Here is a 20,490-nt window from a genome sequence, read left to right as displayed (position 1 = left end):
AACGGGTTTATATAATTCGTTTGAAAGCATCATAACTGGCATAATTAGTTCACATAGGTACCTACATTTATGTTGTGTTGTGGCCGGCTTGAAGGTGAAGAAGTAGCCGAACAATGACCACTTGTTACACCTAGGCAGAAAAATTTAGCGTTATGTGTCAATGATCCGTGGTGGTTCTATGAGGTGGGATTCCGCATTCTCTACATTTAATTCAGCTGCGACCCAGTCACACTGGCTAGGCAGTATAAGGATTATAATTTTACAATATATGATGAATATTAGAAGTTGACAATATAATTCATGCTATGATATTCTTTTAATAATGCTCATTCAATTATTTAGAAGTAACGCATAGATGTATGTTACGCAATTTACTCACCAACTAAAACCAATAACCGAACAGCTGACTTTCCTGCTGGTTTTTCTGACAATAGGCATTGCCATCTGACGTGATCATCTCTATTGTTGTCCGATTCCTTGCACTCGTAAAGCGTAATTTTCTGTGAAAGTTTATTTTTGCTATATCTTATATTTTGAAAAAGTTTTGTAAACTTCAGGCAAGAATAAAAATTTGGTGGGACTAAATTAGAAAGGAAGAAGTCTATCCACAAAATAATCATCTATAAGGAGTTTGCATAATTAATTAACGGAAGTAATCGGACTCGGTGTGTATTACCATGGCACAATGGCTGCTCGCAGGTCAGCCTTATCTGCTAGTGAAATATCGGGAAGTGAACCATTAAAAGAACTTTTTGAAGCATGCAGGAATGGCGATTTACTTCGTGTGAAAAAACTCGTTAATAGTCAAAATGTTAATGCTCGTGATACAGCGGGTCGCAAGTCCTCTCCACTTCACTTTGCTGCAGGTGCGGTGGGATGGAAAAATTTTTTTCTGATTGATTAAAAACAGAATGTTATACTTTGTAGTAACTTCTATTTGAAATATGTGAAAAAAATGAGACTAATTACTATTTTTGAGTGGAATTTCAGCTTCTAGAAACCAATCCATTTCTAATATACCTACTTTGCTACTAACCTAGCTACTTGAAATTTAGTTCAATATGAATGTATTACCTATAGGCTATTAGCGATTAGCCTAGGCTAGGGCTAGGCCTTTATACCTATGTAGCTATTTTAAAGCTGGTAATCAATGTCTTTCTATCATCTATGATACTGGTCTACATATAAGTTGAAAGATTTAATAAAGAAGGTCAGCATAAGTCTGTTCACTCTCTAGGCTACCATCAAACTAATTTGGAATAGCTAAGTAGCGGAATTATAAAAAATTAACTGAAAGTAGAGTCTAAAAAAGTCTTTACTTTTCAGCTTTGCTACTATGAATGAAAGGCTGAAATTACACCAATTTGGGATATCAGGAAGAATTTTTCTAAGATTGTGGTGAAAAAAATATTTCATGGGTAATTTTTCAAAATTTCTGATAAAAATATGCGATTTTTCTTATTTTCACTAAATAAATTGGGAAAAAGCCATTGGAAGAGGTGAAAACCATGAAATTGGCTAAATGAACAGGCATTTTTCTTAAATTCACGGATAATTTCTGCCCATTTCCCCATTTTCATGATTTTGGCAATTAAAGAAATACATGTACCATGGTCAGGAAGATGTGCCAGGTGCGCGGGAATTTATTTTGTCATTTTAACGACCTGCGTGGTGCTCCGTACTATGCTGGTAAAAAAATGTGCCGTGCGCCGTACTTTAGAAAGCTAAAATAGTTCTACTATTTTAGTTGACAATATACGCAAGTATATTAACTACGCGAGTCGAACTGACAATAATAAAATGTAAGACATGTCCGGGTTACTTCTGACTCTTCCGCTTGTCCGCCTTGTCGGATACGGAACTTATGGTAATCGTAAACTGCGGCTGTTATACATATAACATAATACATATTACATACGAAATGTAAACAGATGGTGTTCAGTGTTGCCATATGACTTTAGAGAAAATTTCTTCTAAAATAAAGTTCTAGATTTCTCATTCACCAAATTTCCGTATCAAGAAAAATCATATATTATTGAAAGATAATTAAAGGCATACTGTACTGAGTAATGTGAGTATTACGTCTGTTCCTCCACAAACTGCTCGTACGCGGCAGCGCGACGTAGAATTGATGGCCGGGATTGCGCAAACACGTGAGCGAAGATAATCAATTTTCATTACATTGCGCCAACTGTGCACAGCAATAGCTTAAAAAAGTGAAAATGCGTGGGAAAATTCACCGAAAACATACATCATCCTGAGTGTGGCTGGTAATCAATGTCTTTCTATCATCTATGATACTGGTCTACATATAAGTTGAAGGATTTAATAAAGAAGGTCAGCATAAGTCTGTTCACTCTCTTGTAGAAGTTGTAGGTATGTTCTATTCCATTAGAATTAGCTAGTCCTTAGAAAGCAGCTGTCTGAACATGGTTTGGATGAGAAAAGCCCAAACTGGCAATTTCCAAAAGGCTACCATCAAACTAATTTGGAATAGCTAAGTAGCGGAATTATAAAAAATTAACTGAAAGTAGAGTCTAAAAAAGTCTCTACTTTTCAGCTTTGCTACTATGCCTGAAAGGCTGAAATTACACCAATGTAACATGTAATGATGGATTACAATTTTAGATATTGGTTGGTTGATGGAAAATTCAGAAATATTTTATTTTGGATAGCAAATACATTTAATTTTTTTAGAAAATTATACACATTTTCAAATGTGAATATTTAAAAATGTACAGGAAGTGTTCTTGGCAGATTATTTTCAGTTCTATGGATAGAATTTATGTACATATTAAAATTGTGGAAGCTTATATTTCTGGTTTGTGCAGTGATGTATGGTACCAGGTACCATATACTTGATTCTACAAAGAACTTGTCTGTGAGCATCCAATTGCAATGTGCAGGTTTTGGTCGTCGTGAAGTAGTGGAGCATTTACTTAGTCTTGGTGCTGTGGTTGGTGCTCGTGATGATGGAGGCCTCATCCCATTACACAATGCCTGTTCCTTTGGGCATGCTGAAGTTGTTTCAATTTTGCTAAAGGTAAGCACATGTGTGTTGGCATGTCTGCCTTTTGATCTAAAACTGGATATCTGGCTGTTAGTTCATCTCTTCTATAGCCGAAGTAAATTTTTTTGAGCTGTGAGTTAATTTTTCAAGCAGTGAATCAATTTATTATAATGTGAGTGAAAGTTTGCAAGGTGCAAATAATTCAAAAATAGCATCATACTTATTTATTTAACCAAAAAGTGTCAAGACCATTGTTCTTTAATTTTGTTGAAATTCAAAAACTAATAGTGCTCTAAAAATGCATTTCGGTTGGTGTTGGTTAGGCAGTGTTGTGTTGCCACAACTATACTAAAACAATTGTTTATTGCACTGGTATTTTACCTGCCAAGTACCTGCTTCAACAACCACAGCAAAACTATAATTTGTTATTAGATAAATGCTTTACAAAGTAGATCACAATTTTCAATATATTGTACAGTCTCTTTGGAGAACAAGACAGAACAACAGCCTGTATTTTGAGGCTTTGAACTAGTGACTCTAAATATGAGGACTGATTAGAGTTACCTTGATTGTAGAAAGTTCTGTTACTTGAATAAAACTCAGAGCAGATGAGTAAATTTTTAAAATTTTTCTCATGAGAAAAAAGAGGAAGATAACGAGAATAATGCGTTAATTAATAATTTGGTGAAATTTGCCTAAAAACATCCTTGAATGTGGTCACTATTTTGTGTGAGCTTTGTAGTAATCTAATTAACAGCTGATGCATCTATATAGGTATGGTAATACCTTTATATGGCTTAACTAAAACATGAAATTCTTCAGGCTGGTGCTGATCCTAATGCCCGTGATAACTGGAACTACACTCCTCTACACGAAGCTGCCTCAAAGTCTAAGTTTGATGTTTGTATAGGTAAGATATTTTTTGTTTCTTTTGCCAAGACTAATATTTACATAATTTTTTAGATCATTGTGAATTAAACTATAGTTATGGTGAAAGAATTTAGCCCTGTATGGTGTTCACAATGCATCACATCCCAGTGATGCATTTTTCATATATTGCTCAAAGAAGTATGTTCAAAAAGGTTGCAAAACATGTTATTAAGATTTCTTTGTAGTAATTGCTATGCAGTAATGGCTTAATAATGTAGGCTTATATTCTATGCCTTATACAAATAATTTGAATTCATAGCCACCTTACTGTCAGGACGAATCTAACATCTCTGTGACATCCTTTCTACTCTTGTGCCATGTTTAAGGCCTGTGCACTAGTAATCACATTACGGTATAGTCTGAATTGCAAAGTTATAATTAAATTTTATGTGAGGTTATTGGTTCTCTAATACGACTACGTAGTGTAATTCTTAATTCTTGTTGCAGTTTTACTACAGCACTTTGCAGACCCCAGTATACGGAACACAGATGGAAAAACACCGCTCGACCTTGCTGATACCTACGCTCGTTCTGTCCTCACTGGTCAGTGCTGGTTTCTATCTGTTTGCTTTTGAACATTGTATTCCTTTATGTTCAATGTTTTCTTGTGAATGACCTCTTTATTGTTTTGTATCCTTGTAATGTTTTTTAGTAGTTAACATTTCAGAAATAGTAGTTGTTCATGTATTGTGTGTTTATCAGAGATTTTTGTTCTTAGTAAACTCTAAAACAATTAGGAACATGTTCATTATGATGCTTTGAATGCTTAATTTAATATATATGATTTACTTTTTCCTACCACTCATCAACACTTGTATTCCTGCAAGGTAAAAAGATGAATTGAATTTTTCAGTAGAGAACTATCAGGCCTTCTAATTCTAAGTTCAGCAAATAAAGTGACTCATATTTTTGGTTTGACATTTTGTGAGTGAACAAGCTTTCCATGTTCATTGTTTAAACATTCTTGAAGGTCAATATAAGAAGGAAGAAGTTCTTGAAGCAGCCCGAGCTGGTCAGGAAGAACGGCTCATGTCTCTACTGACTCCCCTAAACGTTAACTGCCACGCCAGCGACGGTCGCAAGAGCACGCCCCTCCACCTCGCCGCTGGCTACAACCGCACCCTCGTGGTGGCTGCCCTGCTGCAGCGCGGTGCTGATGTCCACGCCAAGGACAAGGGGTTCGTCTTTACTTAGTGCTTCATCAAAAAGTTATAAATTAATACAGATAATTGCTTTGGTAAGTTGGGATGAATTGGGCTTGTTCTTTTACTTGATTCTTCATCAAGAAATTAATAGTTATCACGTATAATTGAATCTGTACAGGTAGAAGATATTGGGAGGTGTAGAGAAATTCTGTGTAATTTTTTTGTTACTTATTATTGGTTATATAGTCGAGAGAAAGAAACTGGAGGAAATATTATAAATTTGACTTATACTGTAACATGAAACTTGTTGTGCCAGAAATAGATTATTTCAGGTTAATTTGATAATAATATCTACCGACTCTCAATGGTAGTGCTAACAGTTAGAGGCTTCATCAATCAAAAGAGGTTAATTTTTTCAGAGGTTTGGTTCCTCTACATAACGCTTGTTCCTATGGGCATTACGAAGTAACTGAGTTGCTGCTCAAGGCTGGTGCCAACGTCAACGCCATGGACCTATGGCAGTTCACTCCTCTGCACGAGGCTGCTGCTAAGGCCAGGATTGAGGTGAGCTTTGCGGTTGCTATTTCGCTTTTTGTAGATGATAATAAACTGATGTTACTGAGTTTTTATTGTCGTATAATTGTGCAGATGTGCAACTAAGGCGTGACACGAAAGTAGGTTGATATACAGTACAGTAGGTTAACTTATAGAGATGATCTGTTGGTACCAGCACCTTGGTAGGTAATATACGAGTATTTCTATTTTATTTCACAAGAATGATGTTAGTGCTCGAATTAATCCTGAAGTTTTCCATGTATTGCCAACTCCAACTTATTATCTGGCTTTATTTTATGTACAGTTTTGCTCGTTGCATAGGTATTATTATGTTTTATTCTATATGCAGGTTTGCTCACTGCTGCTGGCTCACGGTGCTGACCCTACGTTGCTCAACTGCCACTCTAAGAGCGCCATCGACCTCGCCCCCTCCCGCGACCTGCAAGACCGACTCACCTGTCAGTTGCCCTAATATCTTCATTCATCACTTATGATGAATGAAGATATTAGTAACATAATAGTAGTAACATAATAGTAACATAAGTGATTTATGTTCATCATAAATCACTTATTTATGATCATCACTTGAATGTTTATAAGCACCACATACATATTTATTAAATTTTTTGTTTGAAGCCAGGCACTGAAACTATTCAAGGGATATTTAATCCACGATACCTATCGTTTTGGGATATTACCTGCAAATGAAATTTCGTTTTTATGAAGGATTTGAGATGAATTTTGAAATAATGGGAGAAGATGGATTTAGAAATTAAAGTACGATTCTTGTGTTGCTTTGTGTAACATATATTCAAAAATAAAAATATTCCTTTAAATTTGTAAATGGATTGAATGGGAGTTTTCTTCTAATTGTAGGCTTGAACAGGCATTTCTTTCATTAGTTTATCCAAGGATTAAGGATAATGATATGCTAATATTTTTGGGCTGATTTATCCAGAGTAATGCCGATTCAAGCTTCTACTGGAATAAATTTTCTATATGCACGCTAATTATTTTATTTTTTATACTATTATATAGGTTGAATTGCGTTATGCTGATTACTTACAAAAATTGTCAAGATGATTTTTTTTTATTTTCGCGCAACACAGTCTGAAGTTAAGAGCTGCTAATGTTTGCCCAGTTGTTGAGAATGGTCATTATGCAGTAAAGTGTGAATTTTGTGCTGTGAACTAGTGCTCGTGAACTCCTGTTTTGGTGGCTAATGTGTGTCAATAATTGTTCTCTTGAAATGTCATTTTACTGTAAGTTGACTTTATATATGCCTGTTTTTGACAGAATAAAGTCAAGCAAATGTTGTACTCTTGCCAATGCAGGCTTTTCGCGGATGAAGTATGAATATCTAGTATATTTTGAATCTTACCTAACATGCAATGCTCTGGTTGTTGACCTATGAACCTGTTATAGGCATGAAAAAAAATTGTTATAAATTTCCCCTCAACGGCGGAAAATTTTGAAGATGTCAACTAACTGATAGGAAAATTGTGCTATTGCTTCTGGTCTTGCAGGCGAGTTAAAGAAGAGACCATTAAGGTTGACTCAGCTGTTGGTACCTCGGGTGTTCTATGGTATGGGTATGGGTGTTCTATGAACGCCCATTACATGTGTGTTTGTGCCATGAACGCCCATTACTTGCCTGTTTAGTGTATTACTCAGCTTTTAACTATACTCGCCGTATATGTGCTGTAGGAAGTCTGAGCTTGTGTCATCCCTCAGACGAGAATGCTGGCCACAGCGTCCTCAAGTTTACGCCCTGTAATCATTATAGGCTATATTAATACTTTGCTTATCCTGGGTGACGTCCTTATGCTGCATCCTTGATGTCTTCAGAGTAATAATGTGTTGTCATCACAGACGAGCATGCCGGCCACAGCGTGCTGGAGGCCTGCCGACAGGGTGACGCTGCGAAACTGAAGCGCCTCCTGACCTCACAACTCGTCAGTTTCTCGCACCCCTTCACTCATGACACTCCATTGGTTTGTGTTAACATAAAATGCTTATAGGTTCTGAACTAACTGCACTGTGAATTGTATACAAGAACTGTTTGTAATCTTTTACGGACGAGTGTTTATAGGCTATATATTATTTATATTACCATGATGTGGTGTTACGTGTGCGAGATGATGTTGATGTTGCTATGTTTAATGCCGTGTTCATTGCCTCAGCACTGCGCGGTGTTACGTGTGCGAGATGATGTTAATGTTGTCATGTTTAATGTCATGTTCACTGCCCCAGCACTGCGCGGTGTCCTGTGGTGGTGCGCGGTGCCGTGCAGTAGTGGAGCTGCTACTGCGCAAGGGCGCCGGTCCTCTCGCGTCCGAAAAGAACAAAGACGGGCTCACTGCCCTGCACCTTGCCGCGCAGTGCGGGCCGGTGGCCGCAGACCTGCTCGAGCTGCTCCTCAGACACGGCGCTAAAGTCAACGTCCTCGACGGGGCCGGACAAACCGGTACGTCCTGAGCACTTCTTCTCGCGTCTCACTCCGTGAAATGAATGGGTCATATTATCCACATATAGTGATGTCATCAGAAATTTTCTGCACTTTTGATTCTAGTCAGATTGTTCGAAAATTACAGTCAAACGACGGTAAATATCGTGGTAAAAAACAGATCTGAGTATAGTTTCAATCGCTGGTATTTTATTGCACTTGGTTTATCAATGAAATTTCAGTTCATGTGTATAAAACGTAACTTTATTGAAGCAATGAATATACGTTTAAAATATAAAAATCCGCATAGCGTACATACCTATTCATAAACAGCGTTATGAAGCTTTTAGATCGCAGACACAAAGTCTAGCGGTAGGGCGCGAGATCGCTTGCGAGTCAGGTAGAGCGGACTGAGCTTAGGTGAAACCTCGCAGTAGTGCTGGCGGGACACGACTGACCGACCGACCATTCGGCACACAGCCGCTCAGACTTGACCTCTGATAACGTCACGACTACGCAGTAAGGTCGGATTCAAATGTTACTGAGCTGGCCACGCCAGGCGCGGCTATACATATATACGCTCATTAAAACCAAAAATATGCTCATGAGATGAATAAATAAATGCTAATAATATTGAACGATCACCATTGTTCATAGTGACATATTTCCCGCACGTAGCACTGATACGTACTTTTGCCCCGGGTGAAATTCGATCAAGAGAACCAACACTGGGGAAAAATTGCATCTCTCCTTGACTGTTTTTTTTTTTTTTTTTGCGAGAAAGTGTTTGTTGTTTTCCGTGAACGGATTTTTTGAGCCTCATCATTTATTCTTGTCAACCTGGTTAAGCAGCTAAACACCAAATTGACGACTGCAGCAAGCAAAAATAAAAATATTCTTAGGGGGCTGTTTATTGCTAGTAGGAAAAACGTTGAATTTTGATTGTTCCCTTTATCACGTTTCACTGGCATCGTATCAAATCTACTACCGTACCACTAGGAAAATCGTCAATCTTGTTTTCGGTAAACATCGCGGTTTGCTTGAGCTCCGTCATTTCTTATTTTCAATATGTCTGTGCTGCTGTTTACCGAAGTGACTACTAAAGAAACCAAAAATAATGAATTTTGTTTGATAGGGCCGTGTATTTCTTCACAGAAAAATGTCTTTTCAGCTAGAACTACACGTTTTATTTTTTTAGAGGCCATTACTTCTTGTTATGTGTTTGCTGCTTTGGGGAATACCTACAATACAAAGGTAAACAAAAGTTACTATTTTAATACGGCCATGTTTTTCGAAAGAAAATTGTATTTTTCTTTACTCACCTTTTTTCGAGTTCCAATATTTTTAGTTAGAACCTTAAAGTTTTTATTTTGGACGCCCATTGTTATATATGCGCAGCTCTGCACCACGCGGCGAGCTGTGGGGACGCTAAGGCATGCCACGTGTTGCTGCAGTTCGAGGCGGACACGAGCATCACGGACGCTCAGGGCCACACCGCTGCACACCTCGCCCCCCTCCACCTCGCGCCCCTCATTGCTGGTATGCGGCCTCCCCTTCACTTCAATTAGCTTGCTTCTCAGCTAACTTATTATTGTGCGGTTAATGTTACATACAAAAATTATATTTGTCCTCTTATCTTGCATCATAAACTCATGTTTGCCCTCTTATTTTGCATCATAAACTCCTATCTGCTATCTTAACTTACATCCTCAACTCTTATGATGCATCATAAACTCGTATCTTTCATCTTATATCGCCTACGAGATAATTGCTAGTCAGTGGCTCGCTATTCACTCTTGGTCATGATTCTCCCGATGTCGAGGATATGGCAACATGTAATGCTTTCAAGTTGAATGAACTTCGACAGTTCTTCTGAATATTTTGTTCCATTATTAAATGGCCTGCCGAGGTGAAATGGAGTAGAAGAGCTCTGCCGGCTTATGGATGTATCGTTTATTGACAAATATTTTGCTGCACCGATTGATGAAAAACTTGCACAAAAACATGCTAAGTTATTAATATACTAACATTTTGACAGGTGACGATGGCAGTTTAGTCCCCATGGGCGTGGCAACATCCAGCAGCAGCAGCAGCTCTAACAACAACAATAATAATAACAGCGGCAGTGGAGCGGTCTCCATACCCAGCACTGGCAGCCTCTGTACAGACAGGGAGCAGCAAATGCTGGAGGTCAGTCGGTGTCTAGAAGTCTTGATAAAACGATATTCATATCACTTCATAATGCGCAAATGCTTTATATGCATCATTCTATCTATGCTGTTAATGTCAAAACTTTCCTGGACTATAATAAGAACTTTTTTTAATTGTTCCTATCAGATTTAACGGTTGGAGATGAGGTCTGTTGGGAACGTGTAGTCTTAACCAATTTGTGTTGGAACTGTCAATCAATGCATAGGAAATTGAATGAAAGTATATCGATACAGAAATTCTTAATTTTTATCAATAATTCGCCCCTGTTTGCAGGCGGCTCGCGCGGGAGACGTAGAGTGCGTGCGGAGCATCTTAGCAGCGCAGCCCAGCCTTGTGAATGTGCGGGACCTGGACGGCCGGCACAGCACGCCGCTACACTTCGCTGCCGGCTACAACCGCGTGCCCATAGTGGAGATGTTGCTGCACCACGGCGCTCATGTGCACGCCAAGGATAAGGGGTGAGTTGCTGCACCACGGCGCTCATGTGCACGCCAAGGATAAGGGGTGAGTTGCTGCACCACGGCGCTCATGTGCACGCCAAAGATAAGGGGTGAGCTGCGAGATCTCAATTTTTTTTTTCAGCCCCGTTACTCTGCTCATTCGTCGCCAATTCTCGCACGAGGCTATGATTTTTAATGCGTGGTGAGTTCATTTTCTCAGCAGAACTCATTCTTATCAAGCAGTTGATAATTTTCCCTTGTTAGAAGTTTTTCTCCTAATGTACGCTACCTCATTGTTCATTTGCAATTTTATTCAATTCATTCATAAATACGAATATTGCATTGTATCTTTCAGGGGGCTGGTGCCGCTGCACAACGCGTGTTCATACGGCCACTACGAGGTGACAGAACTGCTTGTTCGTCACGGAGCTTCTGTCAACGTTGCGGATCTGTGGAAGTTCACTCCGCTGCATGAAGCAGCAGCCAAAGGGAAATTTGACATCGTCAAACTTCTCCTAAAGGTGATCCATGTTCTGGCAAGGCTTAGAAAATACCCCTACTCGCCCTGTGTGCGTGCGTATTGCCCACCAAGATAGCGGCCATTTAGGCAGGAAAAAGTGATAGGTCAGCTATTTAGAGCCCCAAGGCCACTGCAGGTAGTTCCACGAACCATGACTCGCTGGCTGATCTGCCAGAACTATTTTGCAGCAAGAAACAACACCGTGAAACAACCAATAACACATTTATGCATCATACTTTGATAAATGGCTGAGTTGGCTTATGAGCTGAGCTTCCAAAAAAAAAACTTACTCAGAGAGTAAGAGTAAACTTACTACTACTTACAAAAAAACTTACTCGCACCCCTCGAACCCGGGTTGTGGGGTGCGAAAGATAACGACTTTCACCAATGCAATATGCAGCTAACTATTAAGTAGCCTTCATGCGAATTTGGTGTTAGGATTTACCTAAATTATATTTCTTTGTTAATTGTATTCCTTGCCTCTTTTCTTTCATTGTGAATATCATTTTAATTTAAGTGACTTGAACTGCAGACGCAGCATATTATTGGATTGTTGCACAATTGATGAGTTTACTCGATTTACTAATAGATTGTTGTTGCGTGAACTCACTAGCATGGAGCGGACGTGAACCGTAAGAACCGAGATGGCCACACGCCTCTGGACCTCGTGAGGGACAGTGACCAGGACGTTGCAGATCTCCTGAGAGGCGACGCGGCTCTTCTCGACGCCGCGAAGAAAGGCGCCCTCGCGCGAGTCCAGCGCCTTACAACCACTGACAACATCAACTGCAGAGACTCCCAAGTATGTTTGGACAATTTGTTAATTAAATAAAATCATGATTCTTTTGTTTGAACATAATTTCATAACATGAGAACTGCTGTTGCTCTCCTGGGTCATAGTAATTTTCCCCGATACCTTTGAACTAGCATGACCAATTTTTATTTTTGATAAATTTTTATTTTGTTCGCTGGCGTGATACATTTCTGAACTGAATTTATATTTTTTTGTCTTGCTTATCCTTATTTTGAAATGTTTAAACTGTCTTGATTATTTCAAGCTGCTTTGTTTTTCAGGGAAGAAATTCCACGCCGCTGCACCTAGCTGCTGGATACAACAACTTGGACGTAGCAGAGTTTCTACTACAGAAGGGTGCGAATGTGAATGCTCAAGACAAGGGTGGCCTAATCCCATTGCATAACGCTTCATCCTACGGCCATATGGACCTCGCTTCCCTTCTTATTCGTTATGAGACTAACGTGAACGCAACGGATCGTTGGGGCTACACTCCCTTGCACGAAGCGGCACAGAAGGGCAGGACTCATTTATCAGCTTTGCTTTTGGCGCACGGCGCTGACCCCTTCATGAGAAACCAGGAAGGTCAGACTCCTCTGGACTTGGCCACAGCTGATGACGTGCGTAGTCTCCTACAGGATGCAATGATGAGTCCCCCTACTGCCGGCAGTGCTTCTGCAGTCGGTGATTCTTTAGGTATGACAGCCGCCGGCTTGTCCTTAGTACCGTCTTTAGCTTCTTCAGGTGCCAACTTGGTGAGCAGCGGTAGTAGTGGCAGTGCAAGTCCTCCTTTAATGGGTGGTCTGTGTGCGTCTCTAGCTGCACCTTCTTCACCTGCCCGAGGACTTTTATCACCTGCGCCATCTTTACTTTCGTTGCTTCCCTCGCCACAGCCGCAAGAAGTCGAGACGATCGTAATGCCAAGTGGTGCTAGCCTCACTTTCTGTCCCATGGAGAGCAGCGAGGCCGCGGCTGCTGTAGTTGCTGCTGACATGCCGGCGACGGTGCAGCAGCTGCTCAGGAGTCTAGGGCTTGAGCAGCTTTGTGGTCTTTTTGAGCGCGAGGACATCAGTTTAGATGTGCTGTGTGAGATGAGTCACGATGACCTGCGGACGGTGGGAGTTGCAGCTTATGGGCACCGTCACAAGCTGATGAAGGCTGCGCAGCGCATCAGGCAACATCACAGCACCGTGAGTGGCATCAACAGCGGCTGTACTGTGCTTGTTGAACTCTCCGCAGATGACAGGGAGTTCGTTGCCGTCGACGAAGAAATGCAGAACACCATTAGAGAGCATCGCGACAACGGTCACGCTGGTGGTATTTTCTGCAAGTATAATATTGTCAAGATTCAGAAGGTCCGTAACAGACGTCTCTGGGAACGCTACCGCCATCGCAGAGGAGAGGTCGGCCACGAGTGCGGCGGTTCTCCCAACGAACGCATGCTGTTCCACGGCTCGCCTTTTATTTCGGCCATCGTGCAGAAAGGATTCGATGAAAGACACGCCTACATTGGCGGCATGTTTGGTGCCGGTGAGTTGCGCATATTTTTGTTTTCTTCCTGGAACATATGCCGTGGAAAAATCTAATTCGCTTTATCTAGACCCGTAATTCCTTAGCTTTGATGGAAACCACGACTTCAATTGAACTAGAGTGCCAACCTTTATGCAATAAATAGTCAAATACGAACGTTTTATATTTTTTTAGGTCATCGAAATGTCTTGACAAATGGCTATAATTTATCACAAGTCACATATCTCCACTGTAGTGGATGTCTAGTAAAATAACTTAACTTATTTCGCTGTTTCACGTAGACGTGTATATTCTTCAAACTTGTCTTGCAGGTATTTATTTTGCGGAACACTCGAGCAAGAGCAACCAATATGTCTACGGGATCGGTGGAGGCACGGGCTGCCCTGTTCACAAGGACCGTTCGTGCTACATCTGCTGCAGGTGCGCACTTATTTTTCTCTGTGATTTCACCAAGTGTTTTCTTTCCACTATTGAATCGTGTGATGTTTTAGTAGGATTTAGTAATACATTTAAATGTACTTTATAAACTCAGAGAAGAGTAGGCTGATGAATCATGTGTTGTAAAGCTTAAAGCCTTTTGCGTTTGCCTTTGTTTGCTCCTGACTAAGCTAAGTATTGAATTGAGAGCCAGTTATTCTACTTCGATCAGCATGACTTACTGATTTGTATCTTTGATCAAATTTGAACCCTATTCATATTGAAATCTTCCCTTCTATTAATTGTTTTTAACTCTTTTTAAGACCTACAATCAATGAATTTAATAGTTCGAGCGTCATCCCTCAAAATATCGGAACTGCTAGTTCTACTGCTAGTGTACTCGTTATTCTTTTGCGGCGTGCCACTTGCTTGACTAGTTGCACGTAGCATTCGGACCAGCATAAGCGTAATTTTGATTGTAGCCACGCAGCAGCCGTTCTGTTTTGGTTTTCGCCTAACCTTATGGAAACGGCCGAGGGATGGAGGGGAGAGGACGCGGGTGCCTGAGTTGCTCGAATGTTAACAACAGTAAGAGGACAGTCAGTTGTTCTTCGTGTGAGGGATGTTACCATCTCTCATGCGTAGGGCTGACTAGAGCACAGGCAGACGCCTTCGGGCGTTGGCTGTGCCCGGGTTGCTTGGGTTTCGACGTGGGCCCGCTCCTCACTCGCGTCACAGCTCAGTGACTCTCGGAGTCGGTGTAGGCCACCATCAGAGGCGTTAAGGTCGGGGCCCTGATCATTGACATGAAACCATTCCCTGTTTTTAATTAATAAAATTAATTCCTTTTTGTTGGAATGGTGAGTGTGGGAGGCCTTATTAAAAAAAAAATATATCGGAATTTAGTTGCACTGCGAAACCTTAAACTGTAACAAAAGCAAATCTTTTACATGTTTGTTATACTTTTGTGCAGACAAGTGGTGCTGTGCCGCGTCACTTTGGGCCGCTCTTTCTTGCAATTTTCGGCTCTGAAAATGGCCCACGCTCCCCCTGGTCACCATAGTGTCGTGGGACGACCCAGCGCGGGGGGGCTCTGCTATCCTGAATACGTTGTCTACAGAGGGGAACAGGTGAGGCTAGAGCTGTAGTCTGTAGGGGGTAATAGGTAAATAGGTGTGTTGAAGACAGGAGGCGAGTCTGTGGCGGTAGTCTACAGTCGATAGAGTAGCACATGATGTAATCGGGGAGGATAGGTAATGTTTTAGTCATTAGAAAACCACTGGTCGCTCGTTCATTTTTTAGCATACAAGAAGGAATAGGTGAGCCATTAGGATAGTTTTGTAGTGATAATTGGTTTTCTTCCGTAATTTCCAGTGTAATGCACTTATTCTACTGTTGCTGGAAATTAAACATAATTTCTATTTGTCATGATTAGATTTCTTCTTTGGCTACTACTCCTGGGGTTTGAAACGGGCTCATTTCAGTGTAATGCAAGGAAGCGTACAAAAATTGTATTAGTCAAGCCAATAAAAGGTAATTGTCCTTTAATTATATCACCTATTAACATGTGCTAATGCAAACATTTCTTAATCCCACTTACTGTTATGTTCAAGTCATTAGTCGATTGTTGAGGCTGAAAATTTTATTGGCGTGTACAAGGATGGGCGGCGAACTTTTGCTACATGTTCTGCGGATATTTTTCTTGATGTTCATGTTGTAAGTAGTTCACTTTATTCTTGGACAAATATTTACCATGTATTGACGCCGAATTCTTAATATTTGCTTTAAAGTACTTTTTATACATGCCATGACTTATATCCAGTGTTAATTTGTATTGCTTTATCCATGATTATATTGTTTGTTTATGAATTTGCTTTGTTCACAGGCGTACCCGGAGTACCTAATTACATACCAGATCGTCCGTCCAGAAGAGGAGCAGAACAAAGAAGAGGTCCCCCCGCGTGACGCGTAGTGATGCCCTTTGTATTATAGTGCTGCTGCCCTCAGGTCCTGTCTTCAAATCTGCAGCCCCACCTACTCCGGATATCTAGGCTTTAGACGCTTACAAGTTGCACAAACCTTAAACTTTTCTTTGTTGCTACATCAACCGTCGTCAAAGTTGTATGTATCTAAAGGCATGTGAGCTCGAGTTATCGTCTGTTGATGAAGGGTTAAATGACGCAATTATCTCATGTGAACTGATAGCGAGGGTCAAATCGTTAGCTAGGATAAGATGTTGTGTTGTATCTGGTCTTGTTTGGGAATGTCAGCCTCAAATCATAGAGGTGGTGGTGAGAGGTTTAACGTTCGTTTAAATTCGTTGACAAGACTGAAAGCTATCAACGTCGGATAATACTGAACGTGAGAGAACATGTTGATATAATTTGAGATTTTTACCAAATGAACAATTTATAATCGCAGTCATTGTTCCGTGTCTACACTCTATTATTCCAATTCTCTTAATGTGGACCAAACTGTTTCCTGCAATCGCATGGCTCACTTTGTTCATAAGAGAAAACGAAAGGTCTCGAGTAGTTGCTGTCTAATGAACAATTTGTAGTTAACAAATATTTGAAAAGGTTTTAACCTTAATGTTTTGTTCCGAAAGTAAGCTGCAGTTTTGAATAGCTCTGCTTCGAAGCAATGTGGTCGAGTTTATTTGCTCAATTTATGGGAGACTCTTGAGTATGACCGTTCATTGCTACCTTGTTCTTGTTATTATTTTTCTAATACTCCGACCCGTGATGAAACATTCCAATTTTAGTGAGTTTGACATTCATTAAACTCTGATATTATTTAGTTTTAGTGCATGAATCCATCATGAACGTCATGACTAAGCATGTTTTTTCTTGTTACCTTTTATAATAGACTCCAAATTGTATTATATTTCAGATGTGTGTGTGACACTCTCCAAGATATGTCGCCAATTTTAGTCGCAGGAACTTGAATTGTTCAAAAAATTTGAAAAAAGCGTCTTTAGACTCGTATGCGCTTCGGATGTTTGCTAAATCGTGAGATTTTCATTGCTTAGTTCAGAGATAAAGTGTGCCTAATGATGAATGGATTTTAATACAATTTTCCCATTCAATCGAGTTAACGGATAATTATTGTCGTTTGTTGCTAAATAGTTGCTTAAATTTTGCTCTCATCTGGATTACCTGTATTAGCTTTGCGATTCATCACCTGCCTTATATTTTCTCCCACTTCCACTCTACTTATTTTTGATGTTTGGAAATAAAAATCGGTGGGAACGAAGTCTTCTAATGTTAAGGCAGGAATCATCAATCCACATTCAGTTATCAAACGAAATATGTAAGTTTCTAGGTATAGATCTAGATCGCTGTTCCCAGTCATTCAAGTAAGGAATTGGAGTTGAATCACACCGTCACGTCACGAGAGTTTATGAAACTTAAGTTTGTAATTTATTATTCATAGTAATACCAGTGATTTTACAGTTCGATAGCTGTAATACATTTTTTGTTTGATCTCGTACATGACATCCTCTTCTATCATCGCTTGCAGGGCAAATTTGATCCTTCTATTCATCAAGAAGCCGGAACTCTGGAAGCTTTTCGTTTAACCACATGATAATATGGAAAAGCTATTCTTGAAGTTCCGGTTTAAGTGTGCATTAATTTGCTTACTTCTACGATAATCTTGTAATTCTTGTACACAGTGCTGCCAGCTAAATGTGATGATATGCAGATATTTTATCAACGAACGACTGGACTTCATTTTGTTACGAAGATGGCATCTTGATTCTACTTCTGCGCAATTTTTTTTACAGAATTCGGGTACAAATTCTGAAATAGACGAATCAAGTCAAGCTTTAGTTTGTACAGGAAGACGAAGTTGCTCTTCAGTTTTTCCTCGGCATACGTAGAGATGCCTACTATGTCCTTATTAAGAAAAAGTATTGTTGCTACATTCATTTATGTCCAGATTAACTTTTTTTCTCTGGTCACGTTAAAACTGACGTTAAAATAAGCTTTTTTATTTGTTATTTTGTCATTTTATACACCATCATATTTTCAGTGTTGAGAACATTCACTACGAGCGCTTGTGAATCTATTCAATGATGTCTAATTGCAGCTATCGACTATCCTCATCGTTCTGGAAAGGCCGCCATAAGGTCATGTACACGTCATTGATATTTCGGTGCGAAATTTTCCACTAAAGTAGTGGCAATTCCAACCTTTGTAAATACGCTATGAATTTTAATCAAGAGCGTCACCTGATAAAATGACGCTTAGCTGTTGTATGCGTGAGCGTTTCAATCAGTTGAAAACTTGAAAGTGTCCTCCGTCCGATGTCTCCTCTAATAATCCAAATTCTGTTTTTTTATTCGATCCACATAAACTGCTCAATGCTCAGGATTCATTTGGTTGTTTATCAAATTTATATTATTCATAAGGAAATTTCACAGGTTCTCAGTGCATTCAGCTGTTCAAGTTCATCTTTATTTATCTTGATAATTTTGTGTTCAGTGTTGGTCGGTTGATACCTAGCGAATGTTCATATTTATGATGTGTAGGAGGCTGGATTTTAAAGAGTGGTAGTGTACTGACAGTAATAGATTTACTCGCGTTTTTATCTACAAATTTACTAACATTAGCACTACTTCCTAGGCTACAAAATATTACTCGGTCGTTGAAATTATTGTAGTTGAAATTTATATAGGCATAATGAACGAGATGTGCAATAGTTGATCAGAAACAGCAATTATTCCCTTGGCCTTCTGTGGTGATTTCCTCCTTAACGTTTCTGAAAAGTTTATGTATTAAATCGAATTTGTTTCGTGTACGTTCGCACTCGTGTGTTCGCGAAGCTTGATACAATGCCGATCAGTTAACCAGTATTATTCTGAAGTGTCGAATCAGATCGCGGGGCAGTCGAACGTCTTAGAGTGGATTACTCCTGCAATTATATCGCATAATAACAAATTAAACCTAGTTACGAGAGTCGTTTTTAACTGCTCAGCGCGGCAATAAAAACTGAAATTAATGTGCTAGTGGAAATCGGCTAAAGAATGGAACTTATTTTGTTGCAGGATGAATACGTCGTGATTACCTAGAAATCCGTTGGTTCGCAAGTGGAAGCCGAACCTTTAACTTCTCTAATGCTATTTCAAACATTTGGGTTCTCTCGAGATGAGGTGGGAGAAGTGGGGTTGCTTCTCGCAAATAGCTTCTGTACACGATGATAATTTGTAGATAACGTGCGGCATGATCTCTACTACTTTTTTACAATTTCAACTTTCTTGTGTGTCGATGAGCTGATATAGAATTTATAGAACTCTTCGTTGCATTTCATTCCTCCTATTAATGCATACCAAGAGGAAAATGATGGAACAGTTTCAAGACAATGAAAGTAAGGGATTTTAGCAGAATGTTAGTATATATATTGGCATATATTAAAATTTCCATTATAATCCTAGGAAGATCTAAAACTAGGCCTCTGAAAACATGCCTAAATTTTTCATTATCTTGCCGTATTTAAAATTAAATTCACTCCAATCAATTGGTTTATTGGCCGATATGGAATTGTTGGCCACGTGAATGGAGTAAGTAATTAATGGCCTTTTTAATACGCAACGATGGATCTGCAGGAAGAATAAGCGTTTAACCTGAATTCAATCGGGATTAGTTTTAACACCATCAGGTCGAAGAAATACCTAAGAAATAACTTCGAAAAAGTTAACATTTGGGACATTGTCATAGAACGTCGCTTAGGGACGTATCACTATTTCTTGTGCATGGAAACTATCTAAACGTGATGGTAGAACTTTCTCCTCGCAGGAATAGCACTCATTGCTTGATGCTGAGACCGTCCACGACAATTAGCTCAAAAGCTGGGGTCGGGATTGCCCCATAGCGACAAACTATAATTTTTCGGAAGTACTGAAGACAGTGACTTCTTTTAAAAACGATAACTAAATAGCATTTATACAACATTTATCATGATTTATGCAAGGAATAACGTGTTATTTGTGACGAGTTACGTTGGATAACATTTTGTATAAGTATGGGAACCACTGATCCAGGGCAACTCAGGCGTCAATAATCTTAGGTTCATGCATTACGGCCCGGGGGCCAGAGTCGTAATGAAGTCCCGGAGCGCCGCGGCGACCGAATGCCGGCGCAACGCGCGCCACGCGCTGCCATCGATCGCGCGTCACAATTACGTGAGCTGCGATCCCTCAGCCTCGCTGCGTGCCCGGTATTGCGGTGCGCTTTAAATGAAACTATTCCGTGGCATCAGGTAGCGATTTCCCTACACCAGAACACAGTTTAATTTTGAGATAGTTCGTAAACTAAATATTGAAGCTGGTACAGAAGTGCTGCAGATGACAACATTTGTCTCCGTAAAATATTAAAATCATGTTTTGTCGAAATTTAAATATTGAAAATTATTCGGACGCATGCACTGAAAAATCTATGTTTGCATTTAAATATAAGCAACAAATTAATTTACATACATGACACCCATATAC

At 39.8% G+C, this 20,490-nt stretch overlaps 1 protein-coding gene across 1 annotated transcript; it reads left to right on the top strand.

Moving 5' to 3' along the window:
- The first annotated feature begins 443 nt into the window (after positions 1 to 443).
- On the top strand, positions 444 to 19,297 carry LOC108673241 (poly [ADP-ribose] polymerase tankyrase-2). Its single transcript, XM_018161039.2, has 18 exons — positions 444 to 866; positions 2,907 to 3,043; positions 3,833 to 3,920; positions 4,388 to 4,483; positions 4,911 to 5,118; positions 5,505 to 5,649; positions 5,990 to 6,098; positions 7,513 to 7,634; positions 7,894 to 8,107; positions 9,485 to 9,625; positions 10,125 to 10,276; positions 10,571 to 10,755; positions 11,093 to 11,258; positions 11,871 to 12,059; positions 12,332 to 13,580; positions 13,892 to 14,000; positions 14,971 to 15,127; positions 15,883 to 19,297. The coding sequence occupies exons 1-18, from the start codon at positions 686 to 688 to the stop codon at positions 15,967 to 15,969; spliced, it is 3,735 nt and encodes a 1,244-aa protein (XP_018016528.1). The 5' UTR covers positions 444 to 685; the 3' UTR covers positions 15,970 to 19,297.
- The last annotated feature ends 1,193 nt before the right edge of the window (positions 19,298 to 20,490 follow it).

The sequence above is a fragment of the Hyalella azteca genome, unplaced genomic scaffold (genome assembly GCF_000764305.2).
Source record: "Hyalella azteca isolate HAZT.00-mixed unplaced genomic scaffold, Hazt_2.0.2 contig14097, whole genome shotgun sequence".
In the NCBI taxonomy this organism is placed as follows: Eukaryota; Metazoa; Arthropoda; class Malacostraca; order Amphipoda; family Hyalellidae; genus Hyalella; species Hyalella azteca.
Note: the sequence above shows the minus strand (reverse complement) of the source record. Positions and strands in the feature narration are given on the sequence as shown.